Genomic DNA, 13993 nt, shown 5'->3' with positions numbered 1-13993 from the left:
GCATGCCAGGGAATTGCTAATAACCTTGCCTTTAAAAAACATTCTAGATAATATTTACCAAAAACAAAGCAATCATCCAACTTACTTGCCATCTGAAATTCTGCAAAGGCTACTCTTTCCAGCTGTACACGAAGGAGTTCACATGGTGCATCCTTGAGCAATTGAAAAAACTTCACAGCTTTACTGTAGTGAAGGTCAACTAGGACTCTATGCTGTTTACGCTGATGCTCATCACCAACCTTTAACAAAAATGTATAGTCAAAAATAGGAATAAAAAAAACAATTTTATACAGTACGATAGTACATAACCCCACTTTCTCACTACACTGAGAATAAGATAGTATCATGTAATTATACTACTGGTGTTGAATCATCAGGGCTAGCACACTTATGGCACCAATAAATAAGCACTGGGAAGGCCAGTAATGCACTACGGATATTGATGCAGCTGTGAAAGTACAACTAAGAAATGTATTGTGAAAGTTTATCTATTCAATTAATTTATTGTGCCTAAAATACTCCTTGCACAATGCTTGCCTATCTACATGAACTGACATATAGGAAGTTTGGACCACCATAGAAAGACACATTAACAGATAAGCTCTTCTTCACAGAAAGACACATTAGGCCAGATGCTCTCAAATACCTGGTTTCTCAAACAGCTGTGATACATGGAAGCCAGCCTGTGGTGAACTGTAGCTGCTCGGTACTGGCAAAGGGGCTGCCGTGTAGATACTGTATCAACATCACAGTATTTCAAGGATTTCATCATTGACTCGCTAACTTCTTTTTCTATCTAATGCACATAAAGGAAAATGTTTCAAAACTTATTCAATCAAAACCAGTTAATTTTACAATCCCCTTATGTTTGTGCTACAAGTAAAGAAAAGGACACTGACAATAATCAAATTACTCTTGCACATGGTTTCCATTCTCATGAGTTAACAGTGTGGAATTTAACTAGTAAGAATATACACAGTATGAGGTGTTGGTACATACCATGAATGTTCATTCTTGGGCAGAAGGAGGATCAGTCCACAAGAAACAAAGTTTCTGGCCAGTGCCTGGGGAAAACCCAGTGTTTTTTATGGACTGCTCTTTCTGTCTATTCAGAGAAAGAGCAATTCTCATATCAAGCTGTTCATCTACTTGCCTGTAGGACTAAAACGCAAGACTGGAACATGCACATATGCCCTGCTCAGATGCCCTTGCCCATCAATGAATGCTGGAAATGTTGCTGGCCTTCATGGACTGAAAGCAAAGGCCTGTCCAGCACTCTTTAACCATGTTTGAAGTTACAGAGTAAGTGTGAATCTGACTTTATCAGGGGTCCCAGTCATGGGAGCTATACAAGTACAATCAACTGAGTACAAGTAGAATACACATATATTCAAGTGCTTGAAAGCTTAAAACTGATGCTACTTGTCAGCTTATACTGGATTCTGTCTAGGGTTATCTCCATCAGAATCTGGTGTTTAATCCAGATAGTCAGAGTTGCCATCAACACTTCTCTTAAGCATTCTTAAGTATTGGAATTTCAGGATATTTACACGGGAAATAAGAAAGCTCTTTGGTACTATTTAGGCTATTTATTATATGCAGTTATAGATATATATGAAAAGATTCTCCTTAATGAAAAACACAGATATGGCAATGATGGAGCGCTCAACTTCATTACATTTTATTACACTGCACTACATGTAAGGCATCTTGTATTCAGTATAGTACATCATATGGCCATCAATATGCTATCCTCCTATCAAGTCATTTCATAGGGATCTTATTTCTTTATTCAGCTCTTTAACAGGTTTGGTGATACAGTCAGCCCTCAGTATCCATGGACTAGCAATCAGAGGATTCAAGCATCTGTGGACGGCAAGCCCCTGTTGCCCCGTGGTGGTGTATGCATGTGGCCACGCCACCACTAAGCTCAGTTGTCCTTAATGGTAGTGCGGCTGCGTGCATGTGCTGCCACTGGGGATAACACAGGATTGAGTATGGACAGATTTTAGTATCTGTGGCGGGGTGGGTGGGTGGGTGGGTCTGGAATGGATCCCCCGTGGATAGCAAGGGCCACTGTACTTTACATGTCTATGAATGTGACAATTCTAACATAGGGCCTGCAGGGATAGAGAAACGGAGTAATTGAAAACTGCTCTGCTGATAGAACCTCAATTGAATAAGAGTGTTTTCTATCAACAGACATGTACATACTAGAAATGGTAAAATGTTCCACAGGAAAGGCCTTTGCTCTGACCCAACAAGATAATTCTTATATTAAGAATGTGCGGTTCTTGTGCACCTTCTAGATGTTTCCAACTTATGGAGACCCTAAGATGAGCCTATCATAGGGTTCCCTAAGATGAGCCTATCATGGGGTTTTCTTGGCAAGGTCACCCAGTAGGTTTTATGGTTGAGCAAGGAATCAAACCCTGATCTTCAGGGTTGTAATGCAACACTCAAACGCTATGTTATGCTGGCTCTCTATAGAATTGGCTTTTTTTGCAAGCCATCAGTGTTTCCCAAGTGCAATACAAAACAATTTTGCAGTGTTTAATTAAAAAAAAAGGTAGCACTGCTATTCCTTTCTTTAAGTCTGTAAACTCATATATGCATCATGTCTTAAGATGGCTGGTTTTGGACTGAGGGTTTCAGAATCTAGGTATCAGTAAAACAGTATTTCCTCAGGATAATTATGAGCCAAAACAGATAGTCCCGCCTGAGATTGTCTTGGGTATGGAGTTTACATGCGCCATGCCCCCAAACTGGACAGATGCCAGGCTGGTGATTACCCATCAGCTGGCTTCTCTCCCACTTAGGGCATGGAGCTTAGATGCCACTTTCCCCAGAGCCAGCTTTGGGGGAGGAAAAGCTGGCTCTTTGGGAGAAGGGGTGGCTTTGTTTTGTTGCCAAAATAACCGGATCTTATCCGCTCCTTTTTGGGGCAGAATCTGGCTAGATTGGAGCCAGGCATCTGTTTGCCCTGGCCCCAATCCAGCCTAAAAGGGGTGGCTTTAAGCCGCCCATTTGGTCTGTCTGTATCCCCTCTAAGAGCCAAGATATTTGGAAAACACTATACTGATCATACTGTAAGCCATCATAAATATTTTTTCTAGTTATCTGCTCTATATATTATTATTCTGAGACACCTTCCCCCCTTCTCTAGGCACCCTGCATCATAAATCATTGATCAATTTTCAACATATGTTATAATGAATTCAAATATGCTACCTGTTCTTGAGCTTTCCTGGATAATGGAGCATAATCCTGTAGCAGAGTTGCCATAGTAAAATAGGTAGTGGACAGTTCCCAGTTGACAGAATCCCAGACAGCTGGATGAACCTCTCTTTTACCCAGCGATCTTAAGGCCTTCAGATAGTAGTTAATAGCCTAAAAATTCAATTGTGCAGTGAAGAAGTGAACATTTTTTTATATTGATATCTGTCTATGTGACTCACGCTAGGTACTGAATACTACTGTTAGGTTTGAGTACTGGATATTGGGTTTGTCTACTGGCATTCAGTGAGCATGAGATGGCATGACTCATTGAAAAAAACAATAATGCTCAGTAAAGTTAAGGGCAGTAAGAAAAGAGGAAAACCACATAACAGACGGACTGGCCCAATAATAAAAGCCATGAACCTGATTTTACAAGACCTGAGTAGGGTTGTTAATAACTGGAGCTCTTGGAGGTCTCTCATTCATAGTACAACCTACATGACAGCAACCATGTACTTTGGTAGAACTCTACAGCAGAAAAAAATAGTTCTACCTAGGAATTGGAATCAATTTAAGTATAGAGTCAGTAGAAGTTATTAACCTTATTATAGTAAAGAGCCTCTTCAGGGGAAAATTCCCTTTTAAAGTCTCCTCCGGCAGCACAGTGAGCATGAGCACAAATCCGCATAAGTCTCCCCATGTTACAAAGAAGCAGAGCAGAGTTGGTTGCATCATCAATAGATTCAAAATTTTGGATTCCTTTTTCAAAAAATGAGAAACTCTTCTTCCAAAGTTGCTGTTCTGCTGCAGATACCGTTTTGTTCTCTAGTACAAAGCAAATGAAAAAGGGTCTGTTTAATTCAGTCCAAAATACTAATACCACTACTTACTGAGCAACTGCCTAAAAACTGTTCAGGAATTTAAGTAAAAATCTTCCCTAGACAAATTTCAAAATAAGATGTAAATCTATTTTCTTTTTGCAAGAGACCATTTAAAACTTTTTACACAAAACAATTACTAAAATGTGTGTTTTGGAAGCTTCCTTCTTTTCTGATGACTGCCCTTATGAGTTCACAACATGTACTTTTTTGTTGACTACATAATTTTTATGTTGACAACCAGCAAAAAGTACATTCTGCTATTCACATTGCCTGAAGATGTGTTGTACACGAAGTGCAAAAACATAATTTTATATTGCTGATATGGAAAGCCTCACAAAAGCCTGTTCTTTCAATTCCTCAAGAGTTGTCATTCACATATAAAATAATCCTGTTTTTATCCTCAAAATGTAAAATTGTGATATTCTAACATAGATCCAAGAATCATACATTGGCAGTCAGTTTAAATTTTACTTTGAAAATCTCGATTAGTAACTAATTACATAATCCAACTCTAGAATAAAAGTTTTAGAGTACCTCTACAGTATCAAAATAATGCAGTTTGACACTACTTAAGGGTAGTAGTGCCATCCTATGGAATCTTGGAACTTGTATTTTAAAAGTCTGTAAAACTTTAGCCTTCCCTTCCAGAGTGATGTTGTCTGACAAAACTACAAATCCCAGGATTCTGTAGAATGGTGCCATGGCAGTTAAAGTAGTGTCAAACTACTTCTACATATGGATGCACCCTTACTGAACCTTTTCTTCAGCAGCTAAATCAGGCTGACCTATTTCTGTGAGTCTACTGCCCATACCCCTCCCTAAAATTAACAGGCAATAGGGTATACTATTCCAAATCTGCTGCTGAAAATCAACAGTGGAGAAGTCGCACAAACTAAAACCCAAAGTCGACTGTTTCACTTTAAATACAATTTTTCCTTTTAGGAATGATGCATACAAGTCAATTTGTAAACATACCATGTGGGGAACACATGGCTTGTTTTGAAGAAAAAAAGGAGACTTCACAGTGAAAATTGCACCTTTTCAATGACAAATCCAACTGCAGCTGCAGCAAAAGACTTTTGAAAACCCACAAAAATGAAGGCAAACAAACTGAGCTGCCTGTTGCCCATCCAATCTAGATGCTGATGGCATCATTATCAACCATATAAACAGCAAAAAAGATAAAATACTCATCTCAGTACTGTTAAGATGCCTTCATTTCCCACCCCCACCTCTATCTTTTCTTCCCCTCCCCAATTCAAATAATTATTCACAAATGCTACTGCCAAGCAACTGTACAGGTCAGAGCAGATGCGATGGAGCTTGCCTTTTAACTATGATGAAATTACTGCACAGGGATGTGGTTATGTGTACTCTCTCCCTCATCTTCCCTATTACCATGTATACAAGGAAAAGAATAACAGCAGCATTAACATTAGCCATTTTTACCATTACCAATGGTTCTAACTTAAACCCTGATTTGAAACCAGCTTGACATTTAAGAGAAGAGCCAGGGAAAAAGCAAACTCCCACAGGCTATTTCCAATTCATTTATTATGCTTGGCAGCAACTGTGCTAGAGCCATATGATCGAAAAGGTTTCAGGGTTTTTATGTCAATTAACTTCAGACTATGTAGAACGGTCTCCAAAGACCACATTTGCTTTTTTGTTGTACATCAGTCACGGATTAGATGACCATCACATTTATCCCCAATTATATGATCTTTTGTGATCATGAAAAGTCCCTCACTTACAAATTAGTTGTTGACTGAAAAACATATACTTGCCCACTCTTTCACTCTGTAAAGCAGCAGCTTGATTCATGTAAAATACTCCAATTTCATTTTGGATGTTGCCCATTCTCTTCAGTACTTGTGTATACTGCTCTGGATTTTGCTCTCTTAAGTTACTAAAAAGCAGAATTTCATTAGCTGCCTCATAGCATTTGCAGCTAATTGAAAGCTGGCATTCCAAATCTGTAGACAAGTCAGTAGCCCAAGAAAATACTAGAAGAGAAAATTCACACACATTAACTGGAAGTTCTTGCCACATCCTTGTTTCTTTTTATTATTCACACACACACACACACACCAGAAACAATGTGGCAATACCTATTTGAGACATTTCTTCTGTATCTTTGAATCAAAAATTCTATTTTCACTTTTAAGTGTAAAAGAGCACTTAATAATTATTTTTAAAGAATTGTATGATTTTAATTTAATTTAAAAATTCTAAGTTTTGAAAGCAGTTGGAACAATTGGTAGCATCTAAGCTCCAGAGGCTTTTCAGTCCATTTCAATCTGGCTTCAGGCCTGACTGTGAAAAGAGAGTACTTTGATCATCTTGGTTCATGATCTACATTAAGAACTGGATAGGGTGAGAATGTCTCTTGCTTCGGCCAGATCTTATATGGCACCATTCAATAACAATGACTGTGGTATCCTAGCTTGTCTAACATGGGACTATGAGGCACAATTTTATAGTGATTCTGGTCTTTTGATGGGAATTGCTGTCTAACACCATAAGAGGGACAAAAATTACCATCCCTACATTAAATTCTATGAATCACACAATCAGAGAGTTGGAAGAGGCCACAAGGGCCATCCAGTCTAAGTTGTTCAAGCTGTAAATAAGTGTCACACTGAAGTTGAATTCAGACAAACTGCAGCTGAATCCAGACATGAAAGCAATAAAAGACAGACTGAAGAACAGGGATCAACTTGGTTAAGGTTAAAGACAAAGATCCGCAGTTCAGGATTCAGTCTGAATGCTGATGGTCTGGTAGTGGTCAGGGTTGCAGACATTCTTGAAATGCAAGATCTGATCAAAATGGCATACGCTTTAATTATACAGTGGGTCCTTCTCTTACGCGGGGATCCATTGCAGACCCCCCCACGTAAGAGAAAAAACGCATAAGCTCAAGCCCCATAAGAAGTAATGGGGCTCATGCCTGGGGCGCGGGGGCCTTTTTTCGGCATGGCTTCCAGCACATACTGGAAGCTGCGCATGGCACACCCGCGTATGACATGGCCGCACTGTATCCAGTTGTGAATACTGCAGCACATGCTTTGTGCGGCTACCTTCAACATCTATCTGGATATTTCAGTTGGTCCATAAGGTTGTAACTCTGGAGTGAGCAATGTGTGCCCCATAGGTTACATGAGTCTAAACACATAGCAAAAATGTCCCCATGCCCTTTACAAAGTCTCTTGTGGGTTAAAGCAGCCCTCTAGACTCGAACAGTTGCCTAGCCCTGTATGAGGTAAACTGATGGGGAATAGGCGCAGGGAACATGTGTACTTTTTTGTTAGAAGAACTTCACTGGCTACTCATCCTTTTACAGCATAATCTATATTATTCAGACTGATTTTTGGTTTTTAAACAGATTTAGTTGTTGAAGTTGCTTTTAACTTGCAGTTGCTCTGTATTCTTTTGTACTAAATTATTTAGTGATTTGCTTTTATACTTTAATTATTTTGCATATATTGTCACTAGCTGCCTTGAACGGAAGAACGAATGTACATTTAATAAAATTATATATATTTTTATAAGAGATTTGACAGCTGAATATGCTGTCTAAATTTAAAAGAGCATTAAAGACCAGTCTCTTCCAGCAGCTTATCCAGATGATTTTTAAACGGTGAATTTTAAATGTGGATTGTGTTAATATGTGTACATATTTGTCTTTTTAAAATTTATGTGTATTTTAAATGATGTGTTTTATTTAACTCATGTTGTTTGTTAATTGTTGTTGTGTCTCCTCTTGATTCATGGGGAGAGGCAGGTAAGAAAAATATGATGATGATGATGATGATGATCCTTCTCCTCCTCCTCCTTTATATTTATATGAAGTCAAGTATAATTTTGTGGCCTATATTTCTAAGACACTCATGAATGAACCACCTGTTTTTCAAAACAAATACACTCACTATTTCTAAAAATAAAATTGTAAAGAACAGCTAGGCCATGGACCTTGCTAGCTGATTAGCTTATACACCATTACAATGCAGAGCTATTATTCATTTGTCATGTTGGATTCAGATGTTTCGCAATAATATATGTTAGCATTTAAAATATATTGCTGCTGGGAAAATGTGATTCTTTCCACGATCATTTTAATTCCAAAAGTGTATGGGGGAATGCTGCAGCTGTATCATAGCCATCAATACAAAATTAAACTAATATTTTAAAAAATACCATACCTATCTCCATGCCAAATTAGCATGGATTCAGATGAGCAACCCTGCTCCATAGATTCAAAAGGGAAAAAACATAGGGATATAGGGGTACACAAATTAATATTAAAAATCTCCACTTCACATGCTCTTACGCACATGACATCCACACCGTCTGTCTGCTGGACATGTGTAAAGAGCTTTTCCGTGGGAGGTGTGATCCTGCCCCACCCAAGTGAGGGTGAAGCCCTACATTCAGATAGTGTTAGGTACAAAGGCTGGGCTAGCCTACATGGCCACACAAACCCCCACCTCAAATGCATGTAGTACTTGGCACTGCAAGAAGGGGCATCCTCAGAAACCAAAACTCACTGTTCTTCAGGCTTTTCATTATGCCTGGCCTCTTCCACACAGTGGCTACCTGAAATTACTGGCAGAAGATGAAACTAACACCAGGGTTCTCCATTTGTTTTCCTGAATGGTAAAAATTTAACTCACGCAAGTGCTCATGCATGCCAAGGGCAGCACAGTGAAGCCTTTTAAGAGACCAGGAGAAGGAGGAGGGGATGGATTCAGCAGCATGTCAAAACCCTTCCATCCCAAAGTGCCCATTTTTCCATGCATTATAAGTATAGTCATTCTCTGAAGCTCTAATTCAGATGCTAGTTCATTATTACCTTGGCAGCTGGACTCTCTATGAAGGCTATGCAGTATTTCCTGATCTTCTTTTGTCTGATAATTATACTCTTCAAGATATGCAGCTCTGTTACTTGCATTTTGGGCCAGCATTAGTTGGATATCACCACAAAGAGTTAAACTCTGACAAAGAAACAGGAGTACTTCAGAAAGCATGTTCGTGCAGAGGCAGCAATAGGTATCTGGTTATGGGAAAAGTAAGACAGAAAGTGGTGAACTCTCGAAGCTAGAATGTGTTTTTGGTATGAAGCTACACAAAAAAGAACTGTGCCTTAATCTTCTGACTACATTAATGAATGTATCAACATCATCATCTGACTCCTTGCATAGTTTCAAAACTTCAACTCAGGCTTTACATGCAGAGACTTCTGTTCTCAAATTCTTTCCTAATGACAATTGCAATAGGCTAGAGTAACTGTTTATTCCTAAATTGCAGTTTACTTGGTTCTTCTTTAGCTTTGTAATTCAGCAAGAGAAAACTTGCATCAATATATTTTAAGGTATCTTAATATCCCTTAAGGCATCTAACTCTCCAAGAATTTAAGTTTAGGAGGCCCAAACATTTGCAAGGTGCACTTTATGTATACAGACACATCTGAGTACTCAATATTTCATGAAATGCTGCTACACTCAATTAATGTGGCATTATATTTAGTGAAAAACATTTAGTTAAAAAAAAAAAGAAAAGAGAATGATCAGGCTCTCTTTGGCACTTTTAAAGACTATTAGGTAAAGCCAAATTTGCTGAGTTTTTAATAACAGAATTAAAAATAATTTATGCATTGTCAATTATCAATTACCATATATACTCGACTATAAATCAACCTCATGTATAAGTCTAGGGCAGGTTCTGGGACCAAAATTATGGATTTTGCCATGACCCATGAATAAGTCAAGGTTAAAACTTGGAGGCTCCTTCAATGTGTGTATATGTGCACGCAGCAAGAGGGACTCTAAGTGAGGCTTTCTGCTTCAGCGTTTCAACTTTGATTCCAGTCTTCACTCATCCAACAGCCAGTGCAGGTTGGAGAGGGACTCTGTTTATTTAACAGCAATTAATGACCCAGGACTCTTTCTGCTTGGCTCAAGAGAAAAAGAAACTCTCTCCCCACTACATGGAGAAATCTGAAAGAGTTGCTATCACATTACCATACCGACCTGGGATTTTGGGGTCAATTTTTGGGCATAAATTTTTAGACTTATAGACGAATATATACGGTATTCCCTATACCAGTACAACAATTCACCATAACAATACAACACAATGAACTTATGAACACTAATGGGCTTCAACCAGTATTTGAACAAACCACAAAGCAATCTGGCAGGACAGAATCATACAGATGGGAGAAATGATGACTCCAACATACTTTTTGTAAGAAGGAAACCCGGTAAGACACAGCCTCTTAAAATCCCAAATAGCTACAGACCTTAGGAAAATTGAAATGGACATAAGAAATAATAATTATTTTTCTAGTACCTACAGTAAAAATATTACAACTTACCATGGCACTGTAAAGCTAGTTTTATGTACCGTAATGCTCTTCCATATTTCTGAAGATTCACAGCTGCATCAGAGAGGACGTAATAAGCTTTTGAAGACTTCAAAATCAGCTGAAGCTTCATTTTGTACTGCCAGGATCCAGGGATCATTCCTGACTGGCTGGAATGTTTAACTTCCTGAAATGAGCCCACTGTGGTTTAAAAAAACCCCACCAAAAACCAATTAATTCATAATAACCTTGAAGTTAAGTATTACTGATTCACATTCTGCAATCTAATTATAAGAATATATTGGTGCTCACTCTATTCTGCTCTTCTACTATGTTTCCAATTATCTGCAATAACCTAAACTCATGAAATAAATTTTTAGATTAAAAAATAATGTTGGTCCACAAGGAGAAAACATCCCACAATTAGGGAATACTTTCATTAGGACCAACCAGAACATCATAAAAATGTGCAAACAGTCAAATACTCCAGAAACTTTCATTAGAGTAGGGAGTACAAAAACAGCTTTTGCCATCGGCTGAGTCCAAAAGTTAGACCAAGGGTTCTAGCCATGAAATCTACAGTCAGGCTGAGGACTGATCTCAAGATGGAAATGTCAGACTGATTCTTTCAACATAGCATACTATGACAAATAAGCATTTATGAAAATAAAGTTGGCTGCATCCCAGAGAGTGATTTTCTCAACAAGCCACAGCAATTTAACACTGTAAGTTGTAACAAATATTTAGTTCTTAAAACAGTTTTGCAGCAATGTATACAACATAGCAGCCAGGAAACACCAGGATCAGAATACTATTGGTGCACTACACTAGTGGTTGAGCTTTTTCTGGGGTCATGCAGCAGTAGTGAGGGAAAGCACACAAAATCTAAAGACTCTGAGCAGTCAATTCCTGAATGCTTTACTTCCTTAACAGCCACAGTACCAGTACTGTCTTTCATTTTGCCACCACCACCTATGCTAACATAGGCCCCATACAGACAGACCAAAATAAAGCTGCTTCGGGTCACTTTGGAGGTATGCTGTTTAAATGTTGCATGCGGCCTAAGGCTCCGGAAGCCACGCCAAAGCCACAGTCCTAAGGACTGGAGCACAGCTTCGGCACAGCTTCCAGACTCTTAGGACACATGTATCATTTAAACAGCCTAACTCCAAAGTGACCCGAAGCAGATTTATTTTGGCAGTCTGTATGGGGCCTTAGTATATGGATAGGATTCTGTCCTAAAACAGCAAAAAGCAATAACAGCAAATAAAAAATAGCCACCAACCATTATTTAACTACAAGAATTACAGCCACTTTGAAAAACAAGCTAGTAGTAAAATTTACTCAACTATTAATTTTACCAGCTACAGAAAACTACGATAGCGGTGCGAAGACTTACTTTTATCTAAAAACAATGCCATCTGTTTTTCAAGACACTCGGGACCAACCCCTGTTGATTCATCTTCATATTTTAATGGAATGGGAGTATTAGGGTCTGCTGCAGGAAGATCACCTTCCTTTTTGATGCTACTGTCCACTGATTTTAAGCCCTATGTTAGAAAAGAAAGAAAGAAAAGAAAAGAAAAGAAAAGAGATTTTTCATTATTTCCAATTGGAAGGGGATATTTTGCCAGCCCCAGGTGACATGCTGATTTGGTAAGAGCACATATATTTACGTAGGTCCAAAACATGCTTCAGGAGTGATCCACGTTGAGACCACTTTGGCTGCCCTGGCTCAGTGCTGCAGAGTCCTGGGAATTGTAGTTTATTGTGGTACCAAAGTTCTTGACAGAAGTGGCTAAATTTCTCACAGAACTGCAGTTCCCAGAATTTCCTGGCATTGGGCCTGGGCAGTTGAGGTAGTCCTGGCCTAGATTATTTCCCCAGTGTATTTTGTACTATAATAATGAATCCTATTATGATTTGCCAAGATTATTATTATTATTATATTTATTTATAAAGTGCCGTTAAGTCTACACGGCGCTGTACAAAACCAAGTAAAATCAAAAATATATAAAAAGCCTGCCTATGGCGCACAATCTAAAGAGATTAACATTCGAGATTAACTCTCGAATGCCTGTGTGGTCAGAGATGCCCCTCCAGAGTTTTGTATAGACAATATTGTATTCTGTCATGGATAACTAACTTAAGTTATACAGTTTAAAAAATTATGAATACAGTGGTACCTCGGGATACGAAATACCCAGGTTACGAAATTTTCAGGATACGAAAAAAACCCATAGGAAATTATTGTTCCGGGTTAAGAAAGTTTTTTCGGGTTACGAAAAAACTTTTGGTGCTTTTCTGCGCGATTTCACACGGAATCGCGGCTTTTCCCCATTAGCGCCTATGGGAATTCGGCTTGCGAAAGCCTTTCGGGTTACGAAATTGACAGCGGAACGAATTAATTTCGTAACCCGAGGCACCACTGTACAAGGGACAATATTCTATATAAGCGAAAGCCTCTGAGATGCCTAAGCAAACAATATGGGAAACTATGAAATTATGAAAGAACCTGCTGCTGCAACTGTGGATGATGCTGGATAAAAGGCTATGTTGAATGGTTTAATGGTTAATTATTCCCAAGCTTATTATAGAGCTGAATAGAGAGATAAGGTCCTATGTAAGTCTTTATGAAAGCAAACATCTAGAAAGTCATATTATATGATGTAATGGCAAATGTCAAGACAATTTGTAAGCCGCTCTCAGAGTCTTTGTGGCTGAAGAGTACAAATACTCTAAATAAAGAAATAAATCAGGATAATATGGTTTTTGGGAAGTTATAGTAGTGTTGAGAATTAGTTTGAAAACCTACCTCAAGAACATAGTTGAGTACTAGTCTGCACCGCTCTTCAGTGTCATGGCAAACGGGAAATGCACAACTAGGCTTTACAGGAAAGATAAAAGAAGACAGCTTCACTGAATCAGTGAAACTCTGTGCAAGCTATTCTCATTTGAAACAAACAAAATAATCCTTACATTCACAGTAAAATTAATCTTAAAATGGTGTTATGGGTGAAGGGTTTTAGTTTCACAATATTGTATCTTGGCAAGAATACTAAGCTACTGACCCAAAGCATTTAAATAAAAAGGAAAATGGGGTTGTGGGAAGAAGGAATCTAGTAGGAACTCAGAGACTAAATGGTGCATTTCAGCATGGTTTTTGTGGCTATTAATCCACTTCTTTAGATGCACTGAAATGGAAACTAAATGCCAAAACAGATGGCCCCTTTGCACCACTGTCCGGGCTGCTTTGGAGCACTGTGTTTATATGCCACATGTCCTGAGACCATTCTGAAGCTGCCCTGGCTGTTTACATGTGGGCCGGATTCCGGGTGCTCTGGAGGTGCTACATTTTTATGCACACGCCACCAGAGCACCTTAAAGCTGGCTTTCAACCGCAGGTGGGTGGGTAAAACCTGTTTTTTGCCAGCTGAAAAAGAACAGTTCTTTGCTGCTCCTTTTCTGACCAGCTTCAAGGTGGACTGGGGCAGCGGCGTGTGGTAGCCATGGCCCCAATCCGGCTTCG

General features: G+C 38.8%; 1 protein-coding gene across 4 annotated transcripts in view; it reads right to left on the bottom strand.

The window, feature by feature from the left end:
* Window positions 1-13993, bottom strand: part of EDRF1 (erythroid differentiation regulatory factor 1) — a 53760-nt gene that overhangs the window by 13318 nt on the left and 26449 nt on the right. For all 4 annotated transcript variants that reach the window (XM_089510119.1, XM_089510122.1, XM_089510121.1 and 1 more), the window contains 9 exons: window positions 13280-13351; window positions 11864-12014; window positions 10477-10665; window positions 8953-9153; window positions 5888-6106; window positions 3821-4044; window positions 3232-3390; window positions 647-796; window positions 86-239 (listed from right to left, as the gene is read on the bottom strand). In XM_089510119.1, coding sequence (XP_089366245.1) covers window positions 86-239; window positions 647-796; window positions 3232-3390; window positions 3821-4044; window positions 5888-6106; window positions 8953-9153; window positions 10477-10665; window positions 11864-12014; window positions 13280-13351 — 1519 coding nt within the window. The remainder of the gene's footprint in view (window positions 1-85; window positions 240-646; window positions 797-3231; window positions 3391-3820; window positions 4045-5887; window positions 6107-8952; window positions 9154-10476; window positions 10666-11863; window positions 12015-13279; window positions 13352-13993) is intronic.

Source organism: Sceloporus occidentalis, unplaced genomic scaffold, assembly GCF_023333645.1.
Source record: "Sceloporus occidentalis isolate IW3139 unplaced genomic scaffold, rSceOcc1.0.p SCAF_2, whole genome shotgun sequence".
NCBI lineage: Eukaryota > Metazoa > Chordata > Lepidosauria > Squamata > Phrynosomatidae > Sceloporus > Sceloporus occidentalis.
The sequence above is the reverse complement of the archived record's forward strand: the minus strand, read 5'-3'. Positions and strand labels throughout refer to the sequence as shown.